At 61.5% G+C, this 19368-nt stretch overlaps 1 protein-coding gene across 1 annotated transcript; it reads left to right on the forward strand.

The window, feature by feature from the left end:
• The first annotated feature begins 1032 nt into the window (after positions 1–1032).
• On the forward strand, positions 1033–18734 carry EVPL (envoplakin). The gene is made up of 22 exons (XM_052658527.1): positions 1033–1130; positions 3444–3543; positions 4164–4318; positions 4434–4560; positions 5557–5682; positions 5880–5918; positions 6020–6181; positions 6268–6375; positions 6523–6618; positions 7920–8045; positions 8886–9032; positions 9353–9507; positions 9673–9770; positions 10059–10231; positions 11465–11643; positions 11732–11870; positions 12005–12198; positions 12551–12701; positions 13858–13941; positions 14070–14180; positions 14285–14377; positions 15294–18734. Exons 1-22 carry the CDS (start codon positions 1033–1035, stop codon positions 18732–18734), a joined length of 6102 nt encoding a protein of 2033 aa, XP_052514487.1.
• Positions 18735–19368: the final 634 nt, after the last annotated feature.

Below are 19368 nucleotides of genomic sequence, written 5' to 3' on the forward strand. Positions count from 1 at the left end.
CAAAGTAGCCCCGCTCGCCGCAGCTAGAGAAAAGTCTGGGTGGCAATGAAGACCAGCACAGCCAAAAACAAACACAATTATTTTTAAAAAAACAGTGGGTTCCCAAGAGGCTCCGCCAGACCCTGGACTCAGCAGCACCCGAAGGCTAGTGCTGGGGCCCTTGGGGGAGTCCCGGCCCCTCTTGAGCTGGTCTGCGACTCTCTGAGGATCCCAGAAATGCACATCTGACTGCATCTGGCCCGGGAGCCACAGACAGAGGGGAGAGCTGGCCGGCCAGGAAAAGCATTCTGCGGCACCATGGGGTGGGGCTCCGGGGAGCGGGCTGGGTGGTGTCCACTTTTAAAAGGTACCTGTGCCAGTTGTCCAGGGAGAATGCCCCCTGGCTGCCCCACCCTGTCGGTAGAGGACATGGAGGAGAGACCTGGACACCCTGGGGGTGAGCAGAGAGCCCGGGGTCCCTCCGCCCACCCTGAGCTGTCAGGGAGCAGCCCGCTGCGGAGAGTCCTGGGTGAAGAGGTGTGCCTGATAGCAGGGTGTGGGCTGGAGGTGTTCATTAACCCTGAGCTCTAAAGGCTGGGCCTCGATCTCTGAGCCTGTGTGTGCACACGCGCGTCCGTCTGTCTGGAGCCCTGTCTTCCCTGGGCCCGGCTATTTCCCCGTCTGGGTGTGATCACGGGCTGGCTCCCTCTGGCTCTGGGCGTTGGGTGTAACAAGTCTGAACCTCCTCTGAGACTCCGGCAGGCGCGAGCGCCACGCCCTCTGGGCTGTACCCTTTCCTCCCAAACTGGTTGTGCAGGAGCAGGCGAGAGTGTGGAGTGGGGAGAGGGGGTGCATGTGCGCAGCCCTGGCCCCCTCACCGCCTCACCTGCAGGGAGGGCCCGCCCAGAAACTGCCCGCCTGGTGCCCGGCCGCCCCACCTCGCTAGAGCCCAGCTGAGCAGCCAGCGAGGACGCACGCCCGCTGCCCGCTGCCCGCCGCCTGCCCACCCTCACCGGCTGAGCCCAGCCCGAGCCTACACCAGCCTTCAGGACCATGTTCAAGGGGCTGAGCAAAACCTCCCAGGGGAAGGGGTCCCCCAAGAGCTCCCCGGCCAAAGGCTCCCCCAAGGGGTCCCCGAACAAGCACAGCAGGTGAGTGCGGCCAGGGGTGGGGGCCAGAGCCAGGATGGCTCCAGACCCAGGGGCTCTAGCCACCTGGAGGCAGCCAGCCAGGGCCGAGGACCAGCCCAGCGCTGGCATTTGGTGTCCTGAGGCTAAAGAGCCTGGAGGTGAACTCTCTTCCCGGCCCAGGCCTAGCTCCAGCCCTGGCAGGGGCCCAGGCATGGCCTGGAGCTCCCCATGTTCTGGGGGGTGCAGCCTGAGGGCTCTACAGACATGCTGGACAGGGGCCTGAGCTTTCCTCCTCTGCTGGGAGGTGAGGAGGCTGGAGGGCACGGCTCTCCATCCACGGGGCTCCACTTGCCCCGGGATGACCCATGGGACCTGGGCACAGGGTGGGCAGAAGGACTGAGGCCAGAGAAGCCAAGAGGTGGGCAGTGGAGTGCCCAGAGGCAGGGAGGCGGGGCTGTACTGCTCCAGGTCCAGGCTGCCGTTTTCCCCACCGGCTGAGACATTGGGCCTCGAGAGCTTTGTTACGGAGTTGAGATGATTCCTTCACCGGGTGGGTGTGCGGAGGGGTGCTGTGGGGAAGCAGGAGGGGCCCACGGACCTGGGACATCTCAGAGCCTTCCTCAGTTCACCCAGCTCTCTGCAGGGGCCCCAGCCCGCCCCCACCCCCCCAGAGCCCCATGCTCTGCAGACAGACTCGGGCAGCCTTCTTCCGCTCACTGGCTGTCAGCCCCCTCTTCTAGGTGGAGGTGGCAGCTCGCCCGGGGTCCCGGGTGCGGAGGTTGGGGCCGAGATGAAAGGCCCAGCACCCGATAGGGATCAGGGCGAGGACACAGAGGCTGGGCTTCTGGGCGGACAGGAAAGACGGTGGTTAAGACTGTCACTGGAGTGACCTGTCCCCCCTGGGGCTCTGGGCCCTGCCCAGGGCGGAGTGGGCTCCTCCCGGCCAGAGCAGCCCTCCCAGGATTCCGCTCCTGGAGCTCCCGGCCCCAGGGCAGCTCCGGTCATCTCCTTCCCCTCAGCCCTGTCCTCCGGCGGCCCCAGGAGGGTACATCAGTCCCCTCCCGTGCAGTCCATTTGTTCCAACTTATGGAGCACCTACTGTGTGCCGGGACTGCTCTAGGCCCTGCGGATGCCATCGTAAACAGAATCGACAGGTCCCAGCCTTCAAATCCCTTTAGAGGACTAAAAAGAATCACTTAGGGGTGCTGACAGGACGCTAGTTTTCTTCACACAGTAACACGGTGAGGAGGTGGATATTACTAGAGCGTTGACCTCTAAGTGAGGAGCCTCAGGCCCAGAGAGGTTAAGTAACTTGCCCAAGATCACACAGCTGCAGGGATAGAGGAAGATAAAAACCAGGCTGCTGGTCAGAGTTCTTTCAGACTGTCCCTTTGTGGCACGGCCCTTCTGCTTGGAGGGGGCTTCTCCTTGGACCCCTGGTTCAAGGCCCAGCCTGTGTTGCCATCCCTCCCCGGGGACGGTGGCCTCCCAGGGTGCTGTGCTCCTGAGGCTTAGACCAAGCTCTTGTTAGGTCTGCTCGTCTGTCTAGACCCCAGAGAGTGAGCTGGAGCCCACAGCTGGCACCCTGTAGAGGTTGGGAGACGGCCCTGGGAAAGGACCCCGGTTCAGGCTCATCCTCTGCTCCTCCTGGCTGTGCCACCTGGAGCAAGTCAGGTCCAAGCTTGGGCTCTGAACCCCCGAATCTGGAAAGTGTTGGGGTTCCCTGGCAATCTCGTGGCCCACCTCCCCCCCCCCTTCCCCGCCACCAGGTGCTGGGTGTCTACTCTGCAAGCTTGCTAATCCCGGGCGGGCCCTGCAAAGCCTGGGGCAGTGGAGGGAAGATAGGGCTGGGGTGGAGGAAGCTGAGCTGGGGGACTTGGGCTGTTCCCCTGCCCCCAGCCAGCTCACCCACCCTTCCCAGGATCCAGCTGTCCCGCCTCAGGTATTAGGGGCTGAGCCAGTGAGTCACGTGCTTCCCTGTGGGCTGCCTGCCCTCCAGTCTGAAGCAGCAGCAGAGAGCAGGGTGGGGTAGGGAGGCACTTCCTTGACGGGGAGATGGCAGCTCCACAGGGCCGCCCTCACCCAGGACCCTCATTTTCTGAACCCTCGCTCAAAGCAGAGCTCCCCTGCCCAGGACTGCGTAGCTCACAGAGTCCTACCAAGAGGCCAGGGCTCCCCAGGTCTTGACTCCACCCACCTAGGGCTCTGAGCTCAGCTGTAGGGCAGGACAGGGCGGGTGCAGGCAGGGCATCCCACCCAGGTGGGCAGACCTCTGCCCAAGGGAAACAAAGAACTTTGCCAACCAGGCTGCCCTCTGTCTCCACCCCTCATCAGAGCTGCCACTCAGGAGCTGGCCCTGCTGATCTCCCGCATGCAGGCCAACGCCGACCAGGTGGAGAGGGACATTCTGGAGACCCAGAAGAAGCTGCAGCAGGTGAAGCTGGGGGAAGATGGCAGGGCGTGGGGCATAAGAGACTTGTTGCCATGCCTAGTGGTCCCAGAGGTGCCCAGTCGCCTTGGTAAAGATACACAGACGGTCCTGTCCTTCCCTGGTCACTCCCCAAACACAGTGGGAGCGAGGGCTTGGCACACCTTCTCTGGTGGGTTCCCAATACCATACCCTCCCCTGTCCCTTCATCGTCATCACGGCACCCCTTCTATAGTGACATCAAAGCAGAGCTCTTCACCTGATGTTCAGGGGGCCCTTGACCTGGTTCTGCCTACCTGCTCAGAAAACCCCATTTTCCATTTCTCCCCAGGCTTCCTCTAGGCAGGAATGTCTGTCCCTTTTTTCTGAAATGTGCTCTCCTCACCACTTTACTCCATCCCCCAAAGCCCTCCCACCTGCAGGAAGCCCTCCCACCTGCAGGAAGCCCTCCCACCTGCAGGAAGCCCTCCCTGATTGCTTCCTGCAGGGGAGTCAAAGAACCCCCCCTGTGTCCCTGAGTCCGCCTCACTGGTGGTTGCATTTCGCCCGGTGTGGGCACCAAGGTTGGCCAGGGTCCCTGGGATGGCAGGGGGGCTTGGGCAGCAAGGATGCCTTCCCCGCCTCAGGACCGGCAGCACAGTGAGCAGCGCCAGGCCCTACAGCACCAGCAGGAGGTGGGCCGCAGCCTGAAGGAGGCAGAGGTGCTGCTGAAAGACCTCTTCCTGGATGTGGACAAGGCCCAGAGGCTCAAGCACCCGCAGGCAGAGGAGATCGAGAAGGAGTGAGTGTGGGGCAGGGGGTGGCAGCGGCAGGAGCTGGGGGTCCAGGATGGAGGGGCCGGGGTTCCTGGGGGAGCCCCGGACCCGGCTCCGACCTGCTGGCCACTTCCTTGGCAGCATCAAGCAGCTGCACGAGCGGGTGACCCAGAAGTGTGCCGAGTACCGCGCCCTGTACGAGAAGATGGTGCTGCCGCCTGACGTGGGGCCCAGGGTCGACTGGGCGAGGGTGCTGGAGCAGAAGCAGGTCGGGGGTCACCCAGCAGCCATCAGAGGGCGACACAGGGCTGCGCTTCGGGGCTGATGTATCCTTGGACCTGGGTGGGGGCTGGGTCTCTGAAAAAGGAGGGGGCAGAAGAGACCGTGCAATCGTGGAGGGTTTCCTGCAGGTGGGAGAGCTCGGCTGGGATGAGATGAAGTGGTGAGGAAAGGATATTTCAGAAAAAAAGGAACAGAGGCTCCTGCCTGGAGGAAGCCTGGGGTGTGATGGAAAAAGGGCTTTTCTGGGCAGGGAGGGAGAACCAGGTCAAGGGCCTCTGGAGCATCAGGTGAGGAATTGTGCTTTGCTGTCACGACAGAAAGGGTGCCGTGATGACAATGAAGGGACAGCCCCGTTCAGTTCAGTCGCTCAGTCGTGTCCAACTCTTTGAAGGGACAGGGGAGGGCATGGACAGGGCAGGGTGTGTGCAGGCTCAGGAGCCAGGCTGGAGGTGTCCAGGCAGGAGGCAGGGCAGAGCGGGGAGATTTTCAGAGCTGAGCCTTGAGACTTGGGGACCAGCGGGATTCAGGATCCACAGTCACGTGACCCTGAGGCCTCAGCCGGGGCCACTGGAGACTAGCATGTTCCCCAGTGTGTCCGAGGTGGCGCTAGAGGTAAAGAACCCACCTGCCAATGCAGGAGACATAAGAGATGCAGGTTCAATCCCTGGGTCGGGAGGATCCCCTGGAGAAGGAAATGGCAGCCCACTCCAGTATTCTTGCCTGGAGAATTCCATGGACAGAGGAGCCTGGCGGGCTGCAGTCCCTGGGGTTGCACAGAGTGGGACACGACTGAAGCGACTTAGCACATGCCCCAGGATGAGCTGCAGCCATTCACCCAGGCAGCACCTGGCCTGTCCACACTCTGCCCGAATGACCAGCTCCATTCCCCTGCTGATGGGGATGCTGGGTGGAGGGGGAGGGTGGTTGCGGGGCTCCCCACCCCAGGCCCTGTGGGAGAGCTGAGCGGCCAGCTCTTCTGCAGAAGCAGGTCTGCGAGGGCCAGTATGGGCCGGGCATGGCGGAGCTGGAGCAGCAGGTCGCTGAACACAACATCCTGCAGAAGGAAATCGACGCCTACGGGCAGCAGCTGCGGACCCTCGTAGGACCGGTGGGTGAGCCGTCGGACACACACCCCTGTTTGGCCCCCTGGTTCCCTTTCTCCTATCAGAGCCTGAGCGAGGTCTAGCTGGTCCTCAGCGACTGGGGATGGAGGAGGGGCAGGGGAGGCCCAGGGATGTGGGGTGCATTCTCCCCTGCACCTCCTCTCTCACTGGGCCCGTGTTTTCTCCCCCTTGGTCGAGACAGGACGCAGCCACCATCCGGAGCCAATACCGGGACCTCCTGGTGAGCCCCAGGGCAGGCAGGGTGGGCTGTCTGCACCCTTGACGAGGCCAGCTTTCCTGGGCGCAGCCTGACGGTGCCTCTCTCCCTGTATCCGAGCGCAGAAGGCAGCCTCGTGGCGAGGGCAGAGCCTGGGCAGCCTGTACACGCACCTGCAGGGCTGCACACGCCAGCTGAGTGCCCTGGCCCAGCAGCAGCAGCGCATCCTCCAGCAAGACTGGAGCGACCACCTGGCCGACCCCGCGGGCGTGCGGAGGGAGTACGAGGTCAGCGGGGACAGGTGGGGGTGGGGTGGGGGAACAAGGCCGGCCTGGTCCTCACTGCCAGCGCCCTCGCCTCGATCCTCTCCCAGCACTTTAAGCAGCACGAGCTGCTGAGCCAGGAGCGGTGCGTGAACCAGCTGGAGGACGACGGCGAGCGCATGTTGGAGCTCGGGCATCCGGCCGTGGGGCCCATCCAGGTGCGAGGGCTGGACACTCCCTGCTGCCTCGGGGACTCTCGGTCAGGGATCTTCCCGGGGAGGCTGGGGAGACCGGCCCGGGCCGGCGGGGGCAGTGGGCAGGGCCAGGTCGGGCGCGGTCCGAGGGCTCCGTGCTGCTGTCCCCAGGCTCACCAGGAGGCCCTGAAGGTGGAGTGGCAGAACTTCTTGAACCTTTGCATCTGCCAGGAGAGCCAGCTGCAGCGCGTGGAGGACTACCGCAGGGTGAGCCGGGGCGGGGCCGGGCGGGCGGGGGGCGTGATGCGCATCCCCTCATAAAGACGACAGAGCTGCATCGTTGTGCCTGGGTCCCAGTGGAAAATAATGTCACCCACGCATTCTCGACAGGGTGGCATCACTCCTGGGGGTGTGAATGTTGGTTCTTGAAAGTGAAAAAAAAAACTTTTTTTTTTTTCATAAAAAAATAAATCACAGATACGCATATGCAAATGATATACAGAATATCCGTGATATTAAAATGTCATGCCAATGATGGGGAAAGTAAGGACAAAAAAAGGGAAAAGTTACTTAGAGGTATGTCTCTGGGGCCCCAGCAGTTAAGACTCTGCACTCCCAATGCAGGGGGCCCGGGGTTCACTTCCTGATCAGGGAACTAGGTCTCATGCAACTAAGAGTTCTAATGCCACAAGTAAAGATCCCACACGTACAACTAAGACCCGCACAGCCAGATAAGTAAATTAATTAAAAAAAATTTTTTTTAATAAAAGCTCCTTAGAAGGTTCAGTAATGAAACAAGGGTGGAGAAATATTGATATAAAGACTATAATAGACAACAGTCCTGTCTATAAAAATAAGATAATTTTTTTTAAAAAACAGAAAAATAAAAAATATATATCCACAATGGGGACTTTTGTGTGTTTTTTTGGCTGTACCACACAGCTTGTGAGATCATAGCTCCCCCAACAGGGATTGAACCCAGGTCCAGGGCAGTGAAAGTGCTGAGACCTAAGCACTGGATCACCAGAGAATGCCCAATAGGGACTTTTTTTGCTTTTTTTGGGGTAGTTTCCAACTCAAATGGCTTATAGGCTTTGAGAAAAAAAAGAAGCCAAAAGTTTTCCCTTTTTCTTTTTTTTTAAGAACATTTTCCTTATAAATCCACTATACGCCAGCACATCCACTGATGAGAATTCCGTAGTATCACCCAACTGTGGGCTGTCTCTTTAAAGCACACGCCTAGCTTCTGCTCAGAGACGCCCTGGGCACCCACCCCTGGATCCCAGCCAGGACTTCAGGTGCTGGAGTGAGTCCTCCAGGAGGGGCACTGCCCTTCATCTGTGCAGGAAGGACGAAAAACAACGTGCTTTATGACACTAAAAGAAATTAAGTTCAGTGACCCCCGAACGCCTGATTTGCCGAGCACTTCAGTTAGAAGGTCCCACTGCCTGGGTAGAAAGGCCGACGGCAAGTGGCACTTTGGGTTCAGCGGGTTTGGGTTTAGCTGGTTTGCAGGGTGGCGGGCAGTAGGTGCCCCAGCTCCACCCCTGATCACCCACCGCCCTCAGTTCCAGGAAGAGGCGGATTCTGTCAGCCAGACCCTGGCAAAACTCAGCTCCAACCTGGACAGCCAGTACAGCCCTGCCCCGGGGGGCCCTCCTGGCACACTAACGGAGATGCTACGGCAGCTGGAGGTGAGATGGCCCCCCGGCCCCTCCCCATAGCCGCTCCTGGGTGTCTGGGCCTCACGCTTCCAGGGTGCTTAGTCCTGCCTGGATCCCCTGCCCTGAGGGCGGGAGGAGGGGCTTCACTCCAGTCAAAGAGCCCGTCTGTCAGCTGCAAGCCCTTCCCACCTCTGGATATGTTTCCTCGCCTGTAACGTGACAGGACTTCCCAGGTGGTGCTGGTGGTAAAGAAAGTGAAAGTCGCTCAGTCGTGTCTGACTCTTGGTGACCCCAAGGACCCTCCAGTCCATGGAGTTCTCCAGGCCAGAACAGTGGAGATCTTCCCAACCCAGGCATGGAAGGCAGGTCTCCCGTATTGTAGGCAGATTCTTTACCAGCTGAGCCACAAGGGAAGCCTCCTGCTTGCCAGTGCAGGAGACATAAGAGATGTGGGTTCGATCCCTGGGTGGGGATGATCCCTTGGAGGAGGGCATGGCAACCCACTCCAGTATTCTTGCCTGGAGAATTCCATGGACAGAGGAGCCTGGTGGACTACAGTCCATGGGGTCACACAGAGTCAGATACGACTGAAGTGGCTTAGCACACACACATACACACTGTGACAGGGACTGCCCAGAGCAGCTCCGACACCCCTCCACCTCCCGCTCTGGAGGCCTGGGGGTTGCTTGCTGGGCAGCCGCCTGCCCCACCCCAACCAGCAGACTCTAGGATCCTGGCTGCCCAGGGAGGGGCTCGCTTTACGTTGCTGACTAAGACACCCTGTCTTCATGACGGCCAGGACCCCTTTCTGGCCCTCCTGCGGGGCACAGGTGGGGTTGGCCTAAGCCCTCATTGCCTGGCTCACTGCAGGCAGAGGAGAAGCAGCTGACCGTGGCCGAAAAGACGGTCAAGGACCTGCAGCTGCGGAGCCAGGGGGTGGCCCCTCTGCCCCAGCGAAGGAACCTGCCCCCGCAGCCCCTGCGTGTGGACAGCATCTGTGATTGGGACTCAGGAGAAGTACAGTCTCCACCCACCCGGCTCCTCCGGGCCCACCCACCCCACCCCTGCCATCCGCAGTCCCTCCCCTGCCCCCTCCTAGCCACTCCAGCCAATGCCCCGCCCCACCCCTGCTCCACCCCTCCCCAGCACCACCCCCTCCAAGCCCTGTCCAGCCCCTGGCCAGTCCCTGTCCTGACCCTGGTGCTTCTGTCCCTCTCTGGCCCTGTCCCTAGCCCCTACCCTACTGGCCTCTACTGGGCCTCTATCCCTTCTCCAGCCTGGCCCCTAAGCCTGCACGGGCCCCTCCCCACCTCCCCAACCCCTCCACGCCCCAACAGGTGCAGCTGCTGCGGGGTGAGCAGTATACACTGGTGGACAACACTGACCCGTACACCTGGGTGGTCCAAGGTCAGGCAGGCGAGCCCAAGCGGGCCCCAGCCGCCTGCTTCTGCATCCCAGCTCCGGACCCTGAAGCCGTGGCCAGGGCCTCTGGGTGGGTCCTCCTGGGGACCCAGAGGGGCAGGGGGCAGGCTGTGGACCCACCCAGACCAGGCCCTGCGGTTTGAGGCCGTTGCCTGCCCTTTGCCTAAATGTGTGACTGCGGGGCCTGGGGGAGAGCATGGAGGAATGTCCTTTTCTGACCGGCCCCTTGTTCCAGGCTTGCCTCGGAGCTGCAGGCACTGAAGCAGAAACTGACCACAGTCCAGAGCCGCCTGAAGGCCAGTGCCAAGGGGCCCTTGCGGCCCAGCCAGCAGGGTACCGAGGGCTGGCCAGGGAAAGAGGGAGGTGTTGTTGAAATAGGAGTAGATGCCTACTCTGGCCACCCAGGGGCTGCCATGGGCAGGGGGTGACCCTGAACTAAAGGCTGTGATCTGGGGGTTCCATTCCCTGGGTTGGCAAGCCTGATGTCCCTCCCTCAGTGAGGCCCTGCCCACCGCCCTCCTCCACACAGGACCCTCTGCGGGTGCTCACAGAGGGGCCCAGCAGGCAGGCAGGCAGACACGAGGCAGGCCCTGGACTCTCAGAGGCACTCTCTTCCCCCAGCTCCAAGCAGCTCGGGCCTACCCGACCCACAGGCCCAGAAGCTCCTGACACAGATGACCCGGCTGGAGGAGGACCTGGGGCAGATAGAGAAGCAGCTGCTGGCCTGGGCCCGGGCCCCTCTGAGCCGCACCACACCACTCGAGGACCTCGAGGGCCGCATCCAGAACCACCAGGTGGGTGAGCCAGGGCAGCTGGGATAATAAACTGTCCAGCCCTGGGGAGGCAGGTGTGGGGGCAGCCGCAGGCCCCCAAAGTGGAAGAAGTGAGCAGATAGTCCAGGGCTCCCTCAGCCTCCTTCCCATCCTGGCTCTTCCCCTGGCCTGCTCTGTGACTCTGGGCAACTCACTTAACCTCTCTGGGCCTTGGTTTCCTCATCTCTGAAAACGGGCTTGCGGCATCTTAGGGGTGGTTTCTCCGGGGTGGCTGACAGGGAGCCTCCCTGGAGAGAGTGCAGGGGTATAAACATGGTCACAGAAGGACTCCAATGTGCTAACGGTGAAAGCCACCCCTTCCCCACACCCGGAGGTGGGGGGGTCGGGGGGAGAAGTTCGGGTTGTATCCTTCCAAACCGATTTCTACTCAGATATATTGTTTGGATTTAGTTTTTTAAAAACGAAGCATGTTTTTCACATGATTGTGCATCTTGGTCTTCACTCCGCCACGTTCTGGGGCGTTTCAGCTCAGTCGGGGCCAACCAGGCGGGGCAGGGCTCCAGAGGAGGGAGAGGTGTTTCAGCTGGGGTCCTGGGGGGCCCGGCAAGGAAGGAGGAGTGGCAGAAGGAGGCACTGTGGGGTGACAGCCTGGACAATACCTCTGCCTGGGCTGGGCCCAGGTTACCACCACCCTGGGCAGGATCTTAGTTCCCCAACCAGGGAGCGAATCCATGCCTTCTGCAGTGGAAGTGCAGTGTCTTAACCACTGGACTGCCAGGGAAGCCCCGGTCCTTGGGTTTTGAAGATCCTCTTCCGCATCAGAGGTGTTGGGGGTCCAGTTAGCCTGGAAGGTGAAATTATGGAATAATGGATTATGGAATCGATGAGTGAATAACTGATAAAAGAATCGACAAAATCATAATCCCAAGTGGATGGAGCTAGGGCTTTGCTGCTTGACTGGAGGGAAGGTGGCAGGGAACTGAAGATTTTGTGAACAGACGTGAAGACCAAGCTGGGCGACAGCTCCTGACTCACAGGGTCTCATTTCATCCTCCCATCAAGCATCTGTAGATGAGGAGAGTGAGGGTCAGAGAGGTTGACCTGCCTACGGTCATCCACCTGGATACTGAGCCCGAGCATGTCCACACCACATTCTGGAGGCCTCACAAGCAGAGTTAGGTTGACATAGCGGGAGGGCTGGGTGGAAGCCACCTGCCCAGATCCAGAGATCCTGAGACCCCCGACGCACCCCAGGGCACGGCCCAGCGGCTGCAGAGCCTGGGAGCAGAGAAGGAGGCAGCCCAGCAGAAGTGTGAGGCGTTTCTGTCGGGGAAGCCCTCAGGGCCCGCTGCCCTGCACCTGCCCGTGGTCCTCAACAGCGTCAAGAACAAGTACAGGGACGTGCAGGTTCTCTGCGGCCTCTATGGGGAGAAGTGAGTGCCCTGGAGGCGGGGGCCGCTGGGTGAGGCCTCGGGGGTGCGGCCAAGGGGGTGTCCGACCCTGGGCCTCCTCTTGTGACAGAGCCAAGGCCGCCCTGGGTCTGGAGCGGCAGATCCAGGATGTGGACAAGGTCATCCGAAGCTTCGAGTCTGCCCTGGCACAGGAGGCCCCCATCCCCGCAGGCCCGGGCGCGCTGCAGGAGAGGGTCAGCGAGCTGAAGGTGAGGGGCCGGGAGGCCTCCTGGCAGGAGTGGGGGTGCGGGCTGACCCAGGAGCGGGGGGGTGCAAGTGGAGGGTGGGCCTGGCATCTGACCGACCGAACCACAAGGGTACGTTGTGTCCCCTCCTGCCGCAGCGCCGGCGGCGGGAGATGCTGGAGCAGCAGGCCTGTGTGCTCGAGCTGCACCGCCAGCTGAGGGCCGTGGAGCACATGTGCAGCGCACTGCAAAACAATTTCCACGAGTTCTGCAAAGACCTGCCTCACCAGCAGCGCCAGGTGCGGGCCCTCACCGACCGCTACCACGCCGTGGGGGACCAGTTGGACCTGCGGTGAGTGGCCAGGCCAGTGGGGCTCACAGCATAGCCCCACAGTACGTGGTGGCCGTGGCTGATAAGCTGTGGGGCCTTGGACGGGTGAGCGCACCTCTCTGAGGCTCAGCTTCCTCTCCTCTAAAATGGGATGATAACAGCATCAGCCTCCCCGGTGGTGCCTGGCAGAAAGTGTCGGTCCATCTCTGAATGCCCAGCTCCAGCCACCCGGCCAAAGTTGTGAGGATCAGCATGGCGAGTCAGTCAGGCCTCCCAGCCTGTCCCAGGGACGGAGGAACTCACCAGCCTCCTCCGCGCACGCCTTGCCTGCCCCCCCCGAGGGCTGCTCTCACCTCTGCTCCTCCTCCTGCAGGGAGAAGATGATGCAGGATGCCGGCCTCACCTACCAGCAGTTCAAGAACTCCACAGACAACCTGAACGCCTGGCTGGAGCGCCTGCCCCACAACAAGGTGCAGCCCAGCGACGGGCCCAGCCAGATTGCCTACAAGCTGCAGGCGCAGAAGGTGAGGAGCTGGGGCTGCAGGGGGTGTGGGCCGGCCTCTCTCCCTGCCTCTTACCCAGAGATGAGCCCCTAAGCCAGGCCCAGTTCCCTGGCCACCTTCCTAACAGGGAGAGCAGCCTGTGTGCGTGTGGCCCACCCTCTAGTGGCCAGTGTTTTAATGACCTCAAAGCTCAGACCCCAGAGGCCATGCTTCGCTCACCACCACCCCCGCCACCCAAAATGCTACACTTTGTCCACGGTGGCTCAGACAGTAACAGGTCTCCCTGCAATGGAGGCGACCTGGGTTCAATCCCTGGGTCGGGAAGATCTCCTGGAGAAGGAAATGGCAACCCACTCCAGTATTCTTGCCTGGAAAATTCCATGGACGGAGGAGTCTGGTAGGCTACAATCCATGGGGTCGCAAAGAACTGGGCACGACTGAGAGCCTTCACTTTCACTTTGTCTAGGAAAACAGCCAGCCCTTCTCTCTCTGGCCTGAGGTGGGCAGTGGGCTTTGTGTTCCTGGAGGTACCACCTCCTACTTCATCCTCTTCCTCACACCTCCTTACTATTGTTGCTGCTGTCCAGTCACTAAGTCCTGTCTGCCTCTTCGTGACCCCGTGGACTGCACCACGCCAGGCTTCCCTGTCCTTCTCTATCTCCTGGAGTTTGCTCAGACTCATGTCCATTGAGTCAGTGATGCCGTCCAACCACATCATCCTCTGTTGTCCCCTTCTCCTCCTGCCTTCAGTCTTTCCCAGCATCATACATGCTGGGAATGAAAAGGGGCTGGGTGCAGCCTGCCCTCAGGCAGCCTGCAGTTTTGGGGGGAGGCCAGTGCGTCTCAGGCCATGATGCTGATAAGTGCTTTGGTGGAGAAGCCAGCGCTGTGGGAGCCCTTTGTAAGGACACCCATGGGGTGGGGGCAAGCAGTCTGGAAGGAACTGAAACCCAGCCCAAGGCCTAAGGAATAAGTAGTGTGACCAGTATGTGTGTGTTGGGGGGTGAGATGTTTTGATCAGAGGCCACGGTGGGTCACAGCCGGGGGTGGGGTGGGGTGGTGGAAGGCAGCTTCCCACAGAGCCCTTGCTGCCCCTGGGTGCTGCTGGCTGCCCGCAGGCCTGGAGGCGAGTCCAGGTGAGTGGGGGATCCCCTGACCCTCTCTCCTGCCCCGGCAGAGACTGCTGCAGGAGATCCAGGGCCGTGAGCAGGACAGGGCCAGGGCATCCCGCTTCTCCCAGCACCTGCAGGCAGCCCTCCAGGTAAGAAGTCCCTTCAGCTCCTCCCTCTTTATCTCCCCCTCCCCCTCCCTCCTTCCGCCAGTCCCCTACTCCCCCTCCCCCAGCTCGCCCCACTGACAGCCAGTCTGTGTCCTTCCCCCCCTGCTCAGGACTATGAGCTGCAAGCAGACACCTACCGCAGTTCCCTGGAGCCCACCCAGGGGGCGTCGGCCCCCAAGAGACCCCGAGTTGCGCCCCTGCAGGACAGCATCCAAGCCCAGGTGAGCCGGGCTCTTTGTTCCTCATTCCCTTCCCAGGGTGCCAGCTCTGCAGCCACTGAGGGAGGAGCTGACACTGGCCCACCCACTCCCTTTGGCCTCTCCAGGAGAAGAACCTGACGAAGGCCTACACTGAGGTGGCAGCTGCCCACCAGCAGCAACTGCACCAGCTGGAATTTGCCAAAAAGATTCTGGAGAAGGTATGGGGGTGATGTCCACCCTAGGCAGCCTGGGAGGGTGGTTGACCGGGCAGACTTCCCTACCTGCTCACACTCAGCCCCAGGACAGGTTCAGTAGCCTGAGGGAGGTGTGGCTCTCTGCCTCCCCCAGCAGCCCTTCCAGGCTGGTTTCCATCTCAGAGTTAGTACCAGGAGATGTCACTCGGTGTAGTCACAGCTTAGCCCCTGGGCAGCACCCCGGTGGGGACAGGAGAAAATCCCGCAGTCTTCACCCTCAGGACCTAGCGCCCATGGGCAAGAGGCCACCTAGGTCTCCATCCCCAGGAGACCAGGAGCTGGGAGCTCTCCATGACTCTCAGTGAGTGGCCAAGGGACTTTCCAGCCTCCTCCCACCCAGAGGTGTATCCCAGGATCCCCCAGAGAAGCACAGGCCCATTGCTGGGAGCCTGGGTGGAAGGGGAGCAGGGAAAGTTTGGGAAGGGAGGACCTTCTTACTTTCACATTCTAGTGCAAATGCAGCCTGAACACTGCCTTACATCCTAGCACACTGGGCATTGATGAAGCCTCTTAAAAATCCTACCTTTGAACACCTCAGATCTTCAGTTCCACCTCCCAGGACCTACTGGGAAGTCTCAGAAAGCAGGGAAGGGTCCTGCTCTCAGGAGGGTGGGGTGTTGTCATTCAGTTGTTCAGTTGCTTAGTCATATCAGAGTCTTGGCGACTGTATGGACTGCAGCATGCCAGATTCCTCTGTCCTTCACCATCTCCTGGAGTTGGCTCAAACTCATGTCCATTGAATCGATGATGCCATCCAGCCATCTCATCTTCTGTCACCCCTTCTCCTTCTGCCCTCAGTCTTTCCCAGCATTAGGGTCTTTGGACAGGGGCTTATCCCTATCCTCCCCTAACCCCAGGACTCTCCCCTCTTCCTCTGCAGAAAGAGCTCAGTGAGGACATCCAGGTGACACCTAACGCCCAGCAGGGGTCCGAGAGCCCAGCCCGGGTGGTCAGGGAGTCAGAGGCCCTGAGGTCCCAGCTAGAGGAAGAGAGGAAGCGGGTGGCCCAGGTGCAACGCGAGCTGGAGGAGCAGAGGAGCCAGCTGCTGCAGCTGAAGACCCAGCGGCCTGTGGAGAAACTGGAGGAGAAGGAAGTGGTGGAGTTCTACCGGGATCCCCAGCTGGAGAGCAACCTGTCCAGGGTGAAGTCCCAGGTGGAGGACGAGGGCAAGAAGCGGGCCGGCCTGCAGGCAGACCTGGAGGCAGCGGCGCAGAGGATCGTGCAGCTGGAGAGCCAGAGGAAGGCCACGGAGCCCCACCTGCTGACCAAGGAGGTCACCCAGATCGAGAGGGACCCCGGCCTGGACAGCCAGGCAGCCCAGCTCAACAGTGAGCTCCAGCTCCTGCAAGAGGAGAACACGGCTGTCTCGGCCCAGCTGGAGGCACTGAAGGCAGAGCTGCTGGCCCTTGAGCAGAAGGAGGTGAATGTGAAAGAGACAGTCGTGGTGAAAGAAGTGGTCAAGGTGGAGAAGGACCTGGAGATGCTCCAGGCAGCCCAGGCCCTGAGGCTGCAGATTCAGGAGGATGCGGCCCAGCGGAAGGGGGCGGAGGATGCCGTGGCCAAGCTACAGGCTCGTGTTGTGGAGCTGGAGGCAGCGATCCGCGCCGTGGAGCCCAAGGTGATCGTGAAGGAGGTGAAGAAGGTGGAAAAGGACCCCAGCCTCCTCCAGGAGGCATCCAGGCTGAGGAGCCTCCTGGAGGCGCAGAAGAGTGAGAATGAGGTGCTGGCCAGGGAGCTGAAGGAGCTGTACAGCAAGCACAGCGCGGCGGAGAAGCAGAAGCCGCGGGTGGATCTGCAGGAGCGCGTGCAGGAGACCTTCCGGGTGGACCCGGAGACGGAGCGGGAGATCGCGCGGCTCCGGGCTGAGCTGCAGGAGACTGCCCGCAAGAGGAGCGGCGTGGAGCAGGAGGTGGAGCGGCTGCTGCCAGAGCTGGCGGTGCTGCGGGCCCAGAAGCCCACCGTGGAGTACAAGCAGGTGACGCAGGAGCTGGTGCGGCACGAGAAGAGCCCCGAGCTGCTGCGGGAGATCGACCGCCTGAAGGCCCAGCTCAACGAGCTGGTCAACGGCAGCGGGCGGGCCCAGGAGCAGCTCATCCGGCTGCAGGGGGAGCGCGACGAGTGGCGGCGCGAGCGCTCCAAGGTGGAGACCAAGACGGTGAACAAGGAGGTGGTGCGCCGTGAGAAGGACCCCGTCCTGGAGCAGGAAGCCCAGCGGCTGCGCCAGGAGGTGCGGGAGGCCACCCAGAAGCGGCGGGCGGCCGAGGACGCGGTCCACGAGCTGCAGAACAAGTACCTGCTGCTGGAGAGGCGGCGGCCCGAGGAGAGGGTGGTGGTGCAGGAGGTGGTGGTCACCCAGAAGGACCCGAAGCTCCGCGAGGAGCACAGCCGGCTGAGCCAGAGTCTGGATGAGGAGGCTGGCCGGCGGCGGCAGCTGGAGCGGGAGGTGCAGCAGCTGCGGGCCGCCGTGCAGGAGGACGAGGGCCGACTCAGCTTCCGGGAGGACCGTAGCAAGAAGCTGGCTGTGGAGAGGGAGCTGCGGCAGCTGACCCTGAGGCTCCAGGAGCTGGAGAAGCGGCCTCCGGCAGTGCAGGAAAAGATCATCATGGAGGAGGTAGTCCAGCTGGAGAAGGACCCGGACCTGGAGAAGTCCACGGCGGCCCTCCGGCAAGACCTGGCCCAGGAGAAGACCCAGGCGACCGAGGTGCATCGGGAGTGCAAGAACCTGCAGCTGCAGATCGACGTGCTCCAGAAGACCAAGCCGCAGGAGAAGACCATCTACAAGGAAGTGATCAGGGTGGAGAAGGACCCGGTGCTGGAGGGAGAGCGTGCCCGGGTGTGGGAGGCGCTCAACCGGGAGCGCGCGGCCCGAGAGAGCCGGGAGGAGGAGGTGAGGCGCCTGCGGGAGTGGGTGGAGCGGGCTGAGGCGCTGGGGAGGACCTGGGCTCGGGAGGAGGCCGAGCTCCAGAAGACCCGGGACCGGGCGAGCCAGGAGTGCAGGCAGCTGCAGCAGGAGCTGCGGGAGCTGGAGAGGCAGAAGCAGCAGCAGGTGCTGCGCCTGCACGAGGAGTCCAAGCTGCTCAGCCAGAAGACGGAGAGCGAGCGGCAGAGGGCAGCCCAGCGGGGCCAGGAGCTCTCGCAGCTCCAGTCGGCCATCCTCCGCGAGAAGGACCAGATCTATGAGAAGGAGCGGACCCTCCGGGACCTCCACACCCAGGTGAGCCGGGAGGAGCTCAACCAGGAGACCCAGACGCGGGAGACCAACCTCTCCACCAAGATCTCCATCCTGGAGCCCGAGACGGGGAAGGACATGTCCCCGTACGAGGCCTACAAGAGGGGTGTCATTGACCGAAGCCAGTACCTCCAGCTGCAGGATCTCGAGTGTGACTGGGAGGAGGTCACCACCTCCGGCCCCCACGGCGAGGAGTCTGTGCTCCTGGACCGCAAGAGCGGGAAGCAGTACTCCATCGAGGCCGCCCTGCGCAGCCGGCGCATCTCCAAGGAGGAGTACCATCTCTACAAGGACGGCCAGCTCCCCATCAGCGAATTCGCTCTGCTTGTGGCTGGGGAGACCAAGCCCTGCCCCTCCCTCTCCATCGGCGCCATCATCTCCAAGTCCCCACTCGCCTCCCCGGCCCCCCAGAGCACCAGTCTCTTCTCCCCTGGCTTCTCTCTCGGGCTCGGTGAGGACAGCTTCCCCATCGCCGGCATTTACGACACGACCACGGACAACAAGTGCACCATCAAGACGGCCGTGGCCAAGAACATGCTGGACCCCATCACCGGGCAGAAGCTGCTGGAGGCTCAGGCAGCCACGGGGGGCATCGTGGACCTCCTGAGCCGGGAGCGCTACTCCGTGCACAAGGCAATGGAGCGAGGGCTGATCGAGAGCGGCTCAACCCAGAGGCTGCTCAATGCCCAGAAGGCCTTCACCGGCATTGAGGACCCCGTGACCAAGAAGAGGCTGTCGGTGGGCGAGGCTGTCCAGAAGGGCTGGATGCCCCAGGAAAGTGTGCTCCCGCACCTGCGGGTGCAGCACCTGACCGGGGGGCTCATCGACCCCAAGAGGACTGGCCGCATCCCCGTGGCGCAGGCTGTGCTCTCCAGCATGATCAGCGAGGAGCTGGCCCAGCTCCTGCAGGACGAGGCCAGTTACGAGAAGGACCTGACAGATCCCATTTCCAAGGAGCGACTGAGCTACAAGGAGGCCATGGGGCGCTGCCGGAAGGACCCCCTGAGCGGCCTGCTGCTCCTCCCAGCCTCGCTAGAGGGGTACCGCTGCTACCGCTCAGCCTCCCCCACTGTCCCACGCTCCCTGCGTTGATGTTGAAGGGGGCCGAGTAGTCACAGGGAGTGATTGGGGACGGGGAGGGGAGGATGCACGCAGCTCCGTCCCCCGGAGCAGCCTAACCCAGGGGAGTGGGTCTTCCCTCTGTCTCGTCAGTGTTGTTTCTAAGCGTTCTTGGTGTTGGACTCCCTCCCGTAAATTTGGTATCCCCTAACCCAACCCCTGAGCCAGCAGCTCTGCTTTCCCGGTTCCTCCCTCACCCAATAAACGAATTCTCCTGGTGCTTCCAATAAACGAATTCTCCTGGTGTCTTTTTTTTTTCTTTTACAATAGTAAAAGATGTTTATCAGTTTTCACAGTCAATAGCCAGATCAAAAAAAGATAATTCCAATTGCAAGCCATCATGGAAACATGACTAACCTAACGGTATAAAATAATTACATACAATTCGAGGGGGCTGAGTGAGGTGGTAAGCGGAAGTACACATTTTCATCTGCCCGGCCAATCTACGTCTTTTGGCTGGTTTCTCCTGGTGTCTTGTTCACATCTGAGAACAGAGTCGATATTTCTGGGGCGTGAGCAGGAGGGAAGGCACTCCTAGGTGGGGAGTGGACACACCCAGCTGGCCCTGCTGGGAACGGGGACTTTCAGAGGACAGTGGCTCCTTTCA

The sequence above is a fragment of the Budorcas taxicolor genome, chromosome 19 (genome assembly GCF_023091745.1).
Source record: "Budorcas taxicolor isolate Tak-1 chromosome 19, Takin1.1, whole genome shotgun sequence".
Taxonomy (NCBI): Eukaryota; Metazoa; Chordata; class Mammalia; order Artiodactyla; family Bovidae; genus Budorcas; species Budorcas taxicolor.

Bases quoted from the DNA above. Each gene is read 5' to 3' on its own strand.
- EVPL (XM_052658527.1), top strand. From the start codon at position 1,033: ATGTTCAAGGGGCTGAGCAAAACCTCCCAGGGGAAGGGGTCCCCCAAG. The intron at 6,619-7,919 runs GTGAGCCGGGGC...CACCGCCCTCAG, and splicing joins GCGTGGAGGACTACCGCAGG to TTCCAGGAAGAGGCGGATTC. The intron at 9,771-10,058 runs GTACCGAGGGCT...CTCTTCCCCCAG, and splicing joins CTTGCGGCCCAGCCAGCAGG to CTCCAAGCAGCTCGGGCCTA.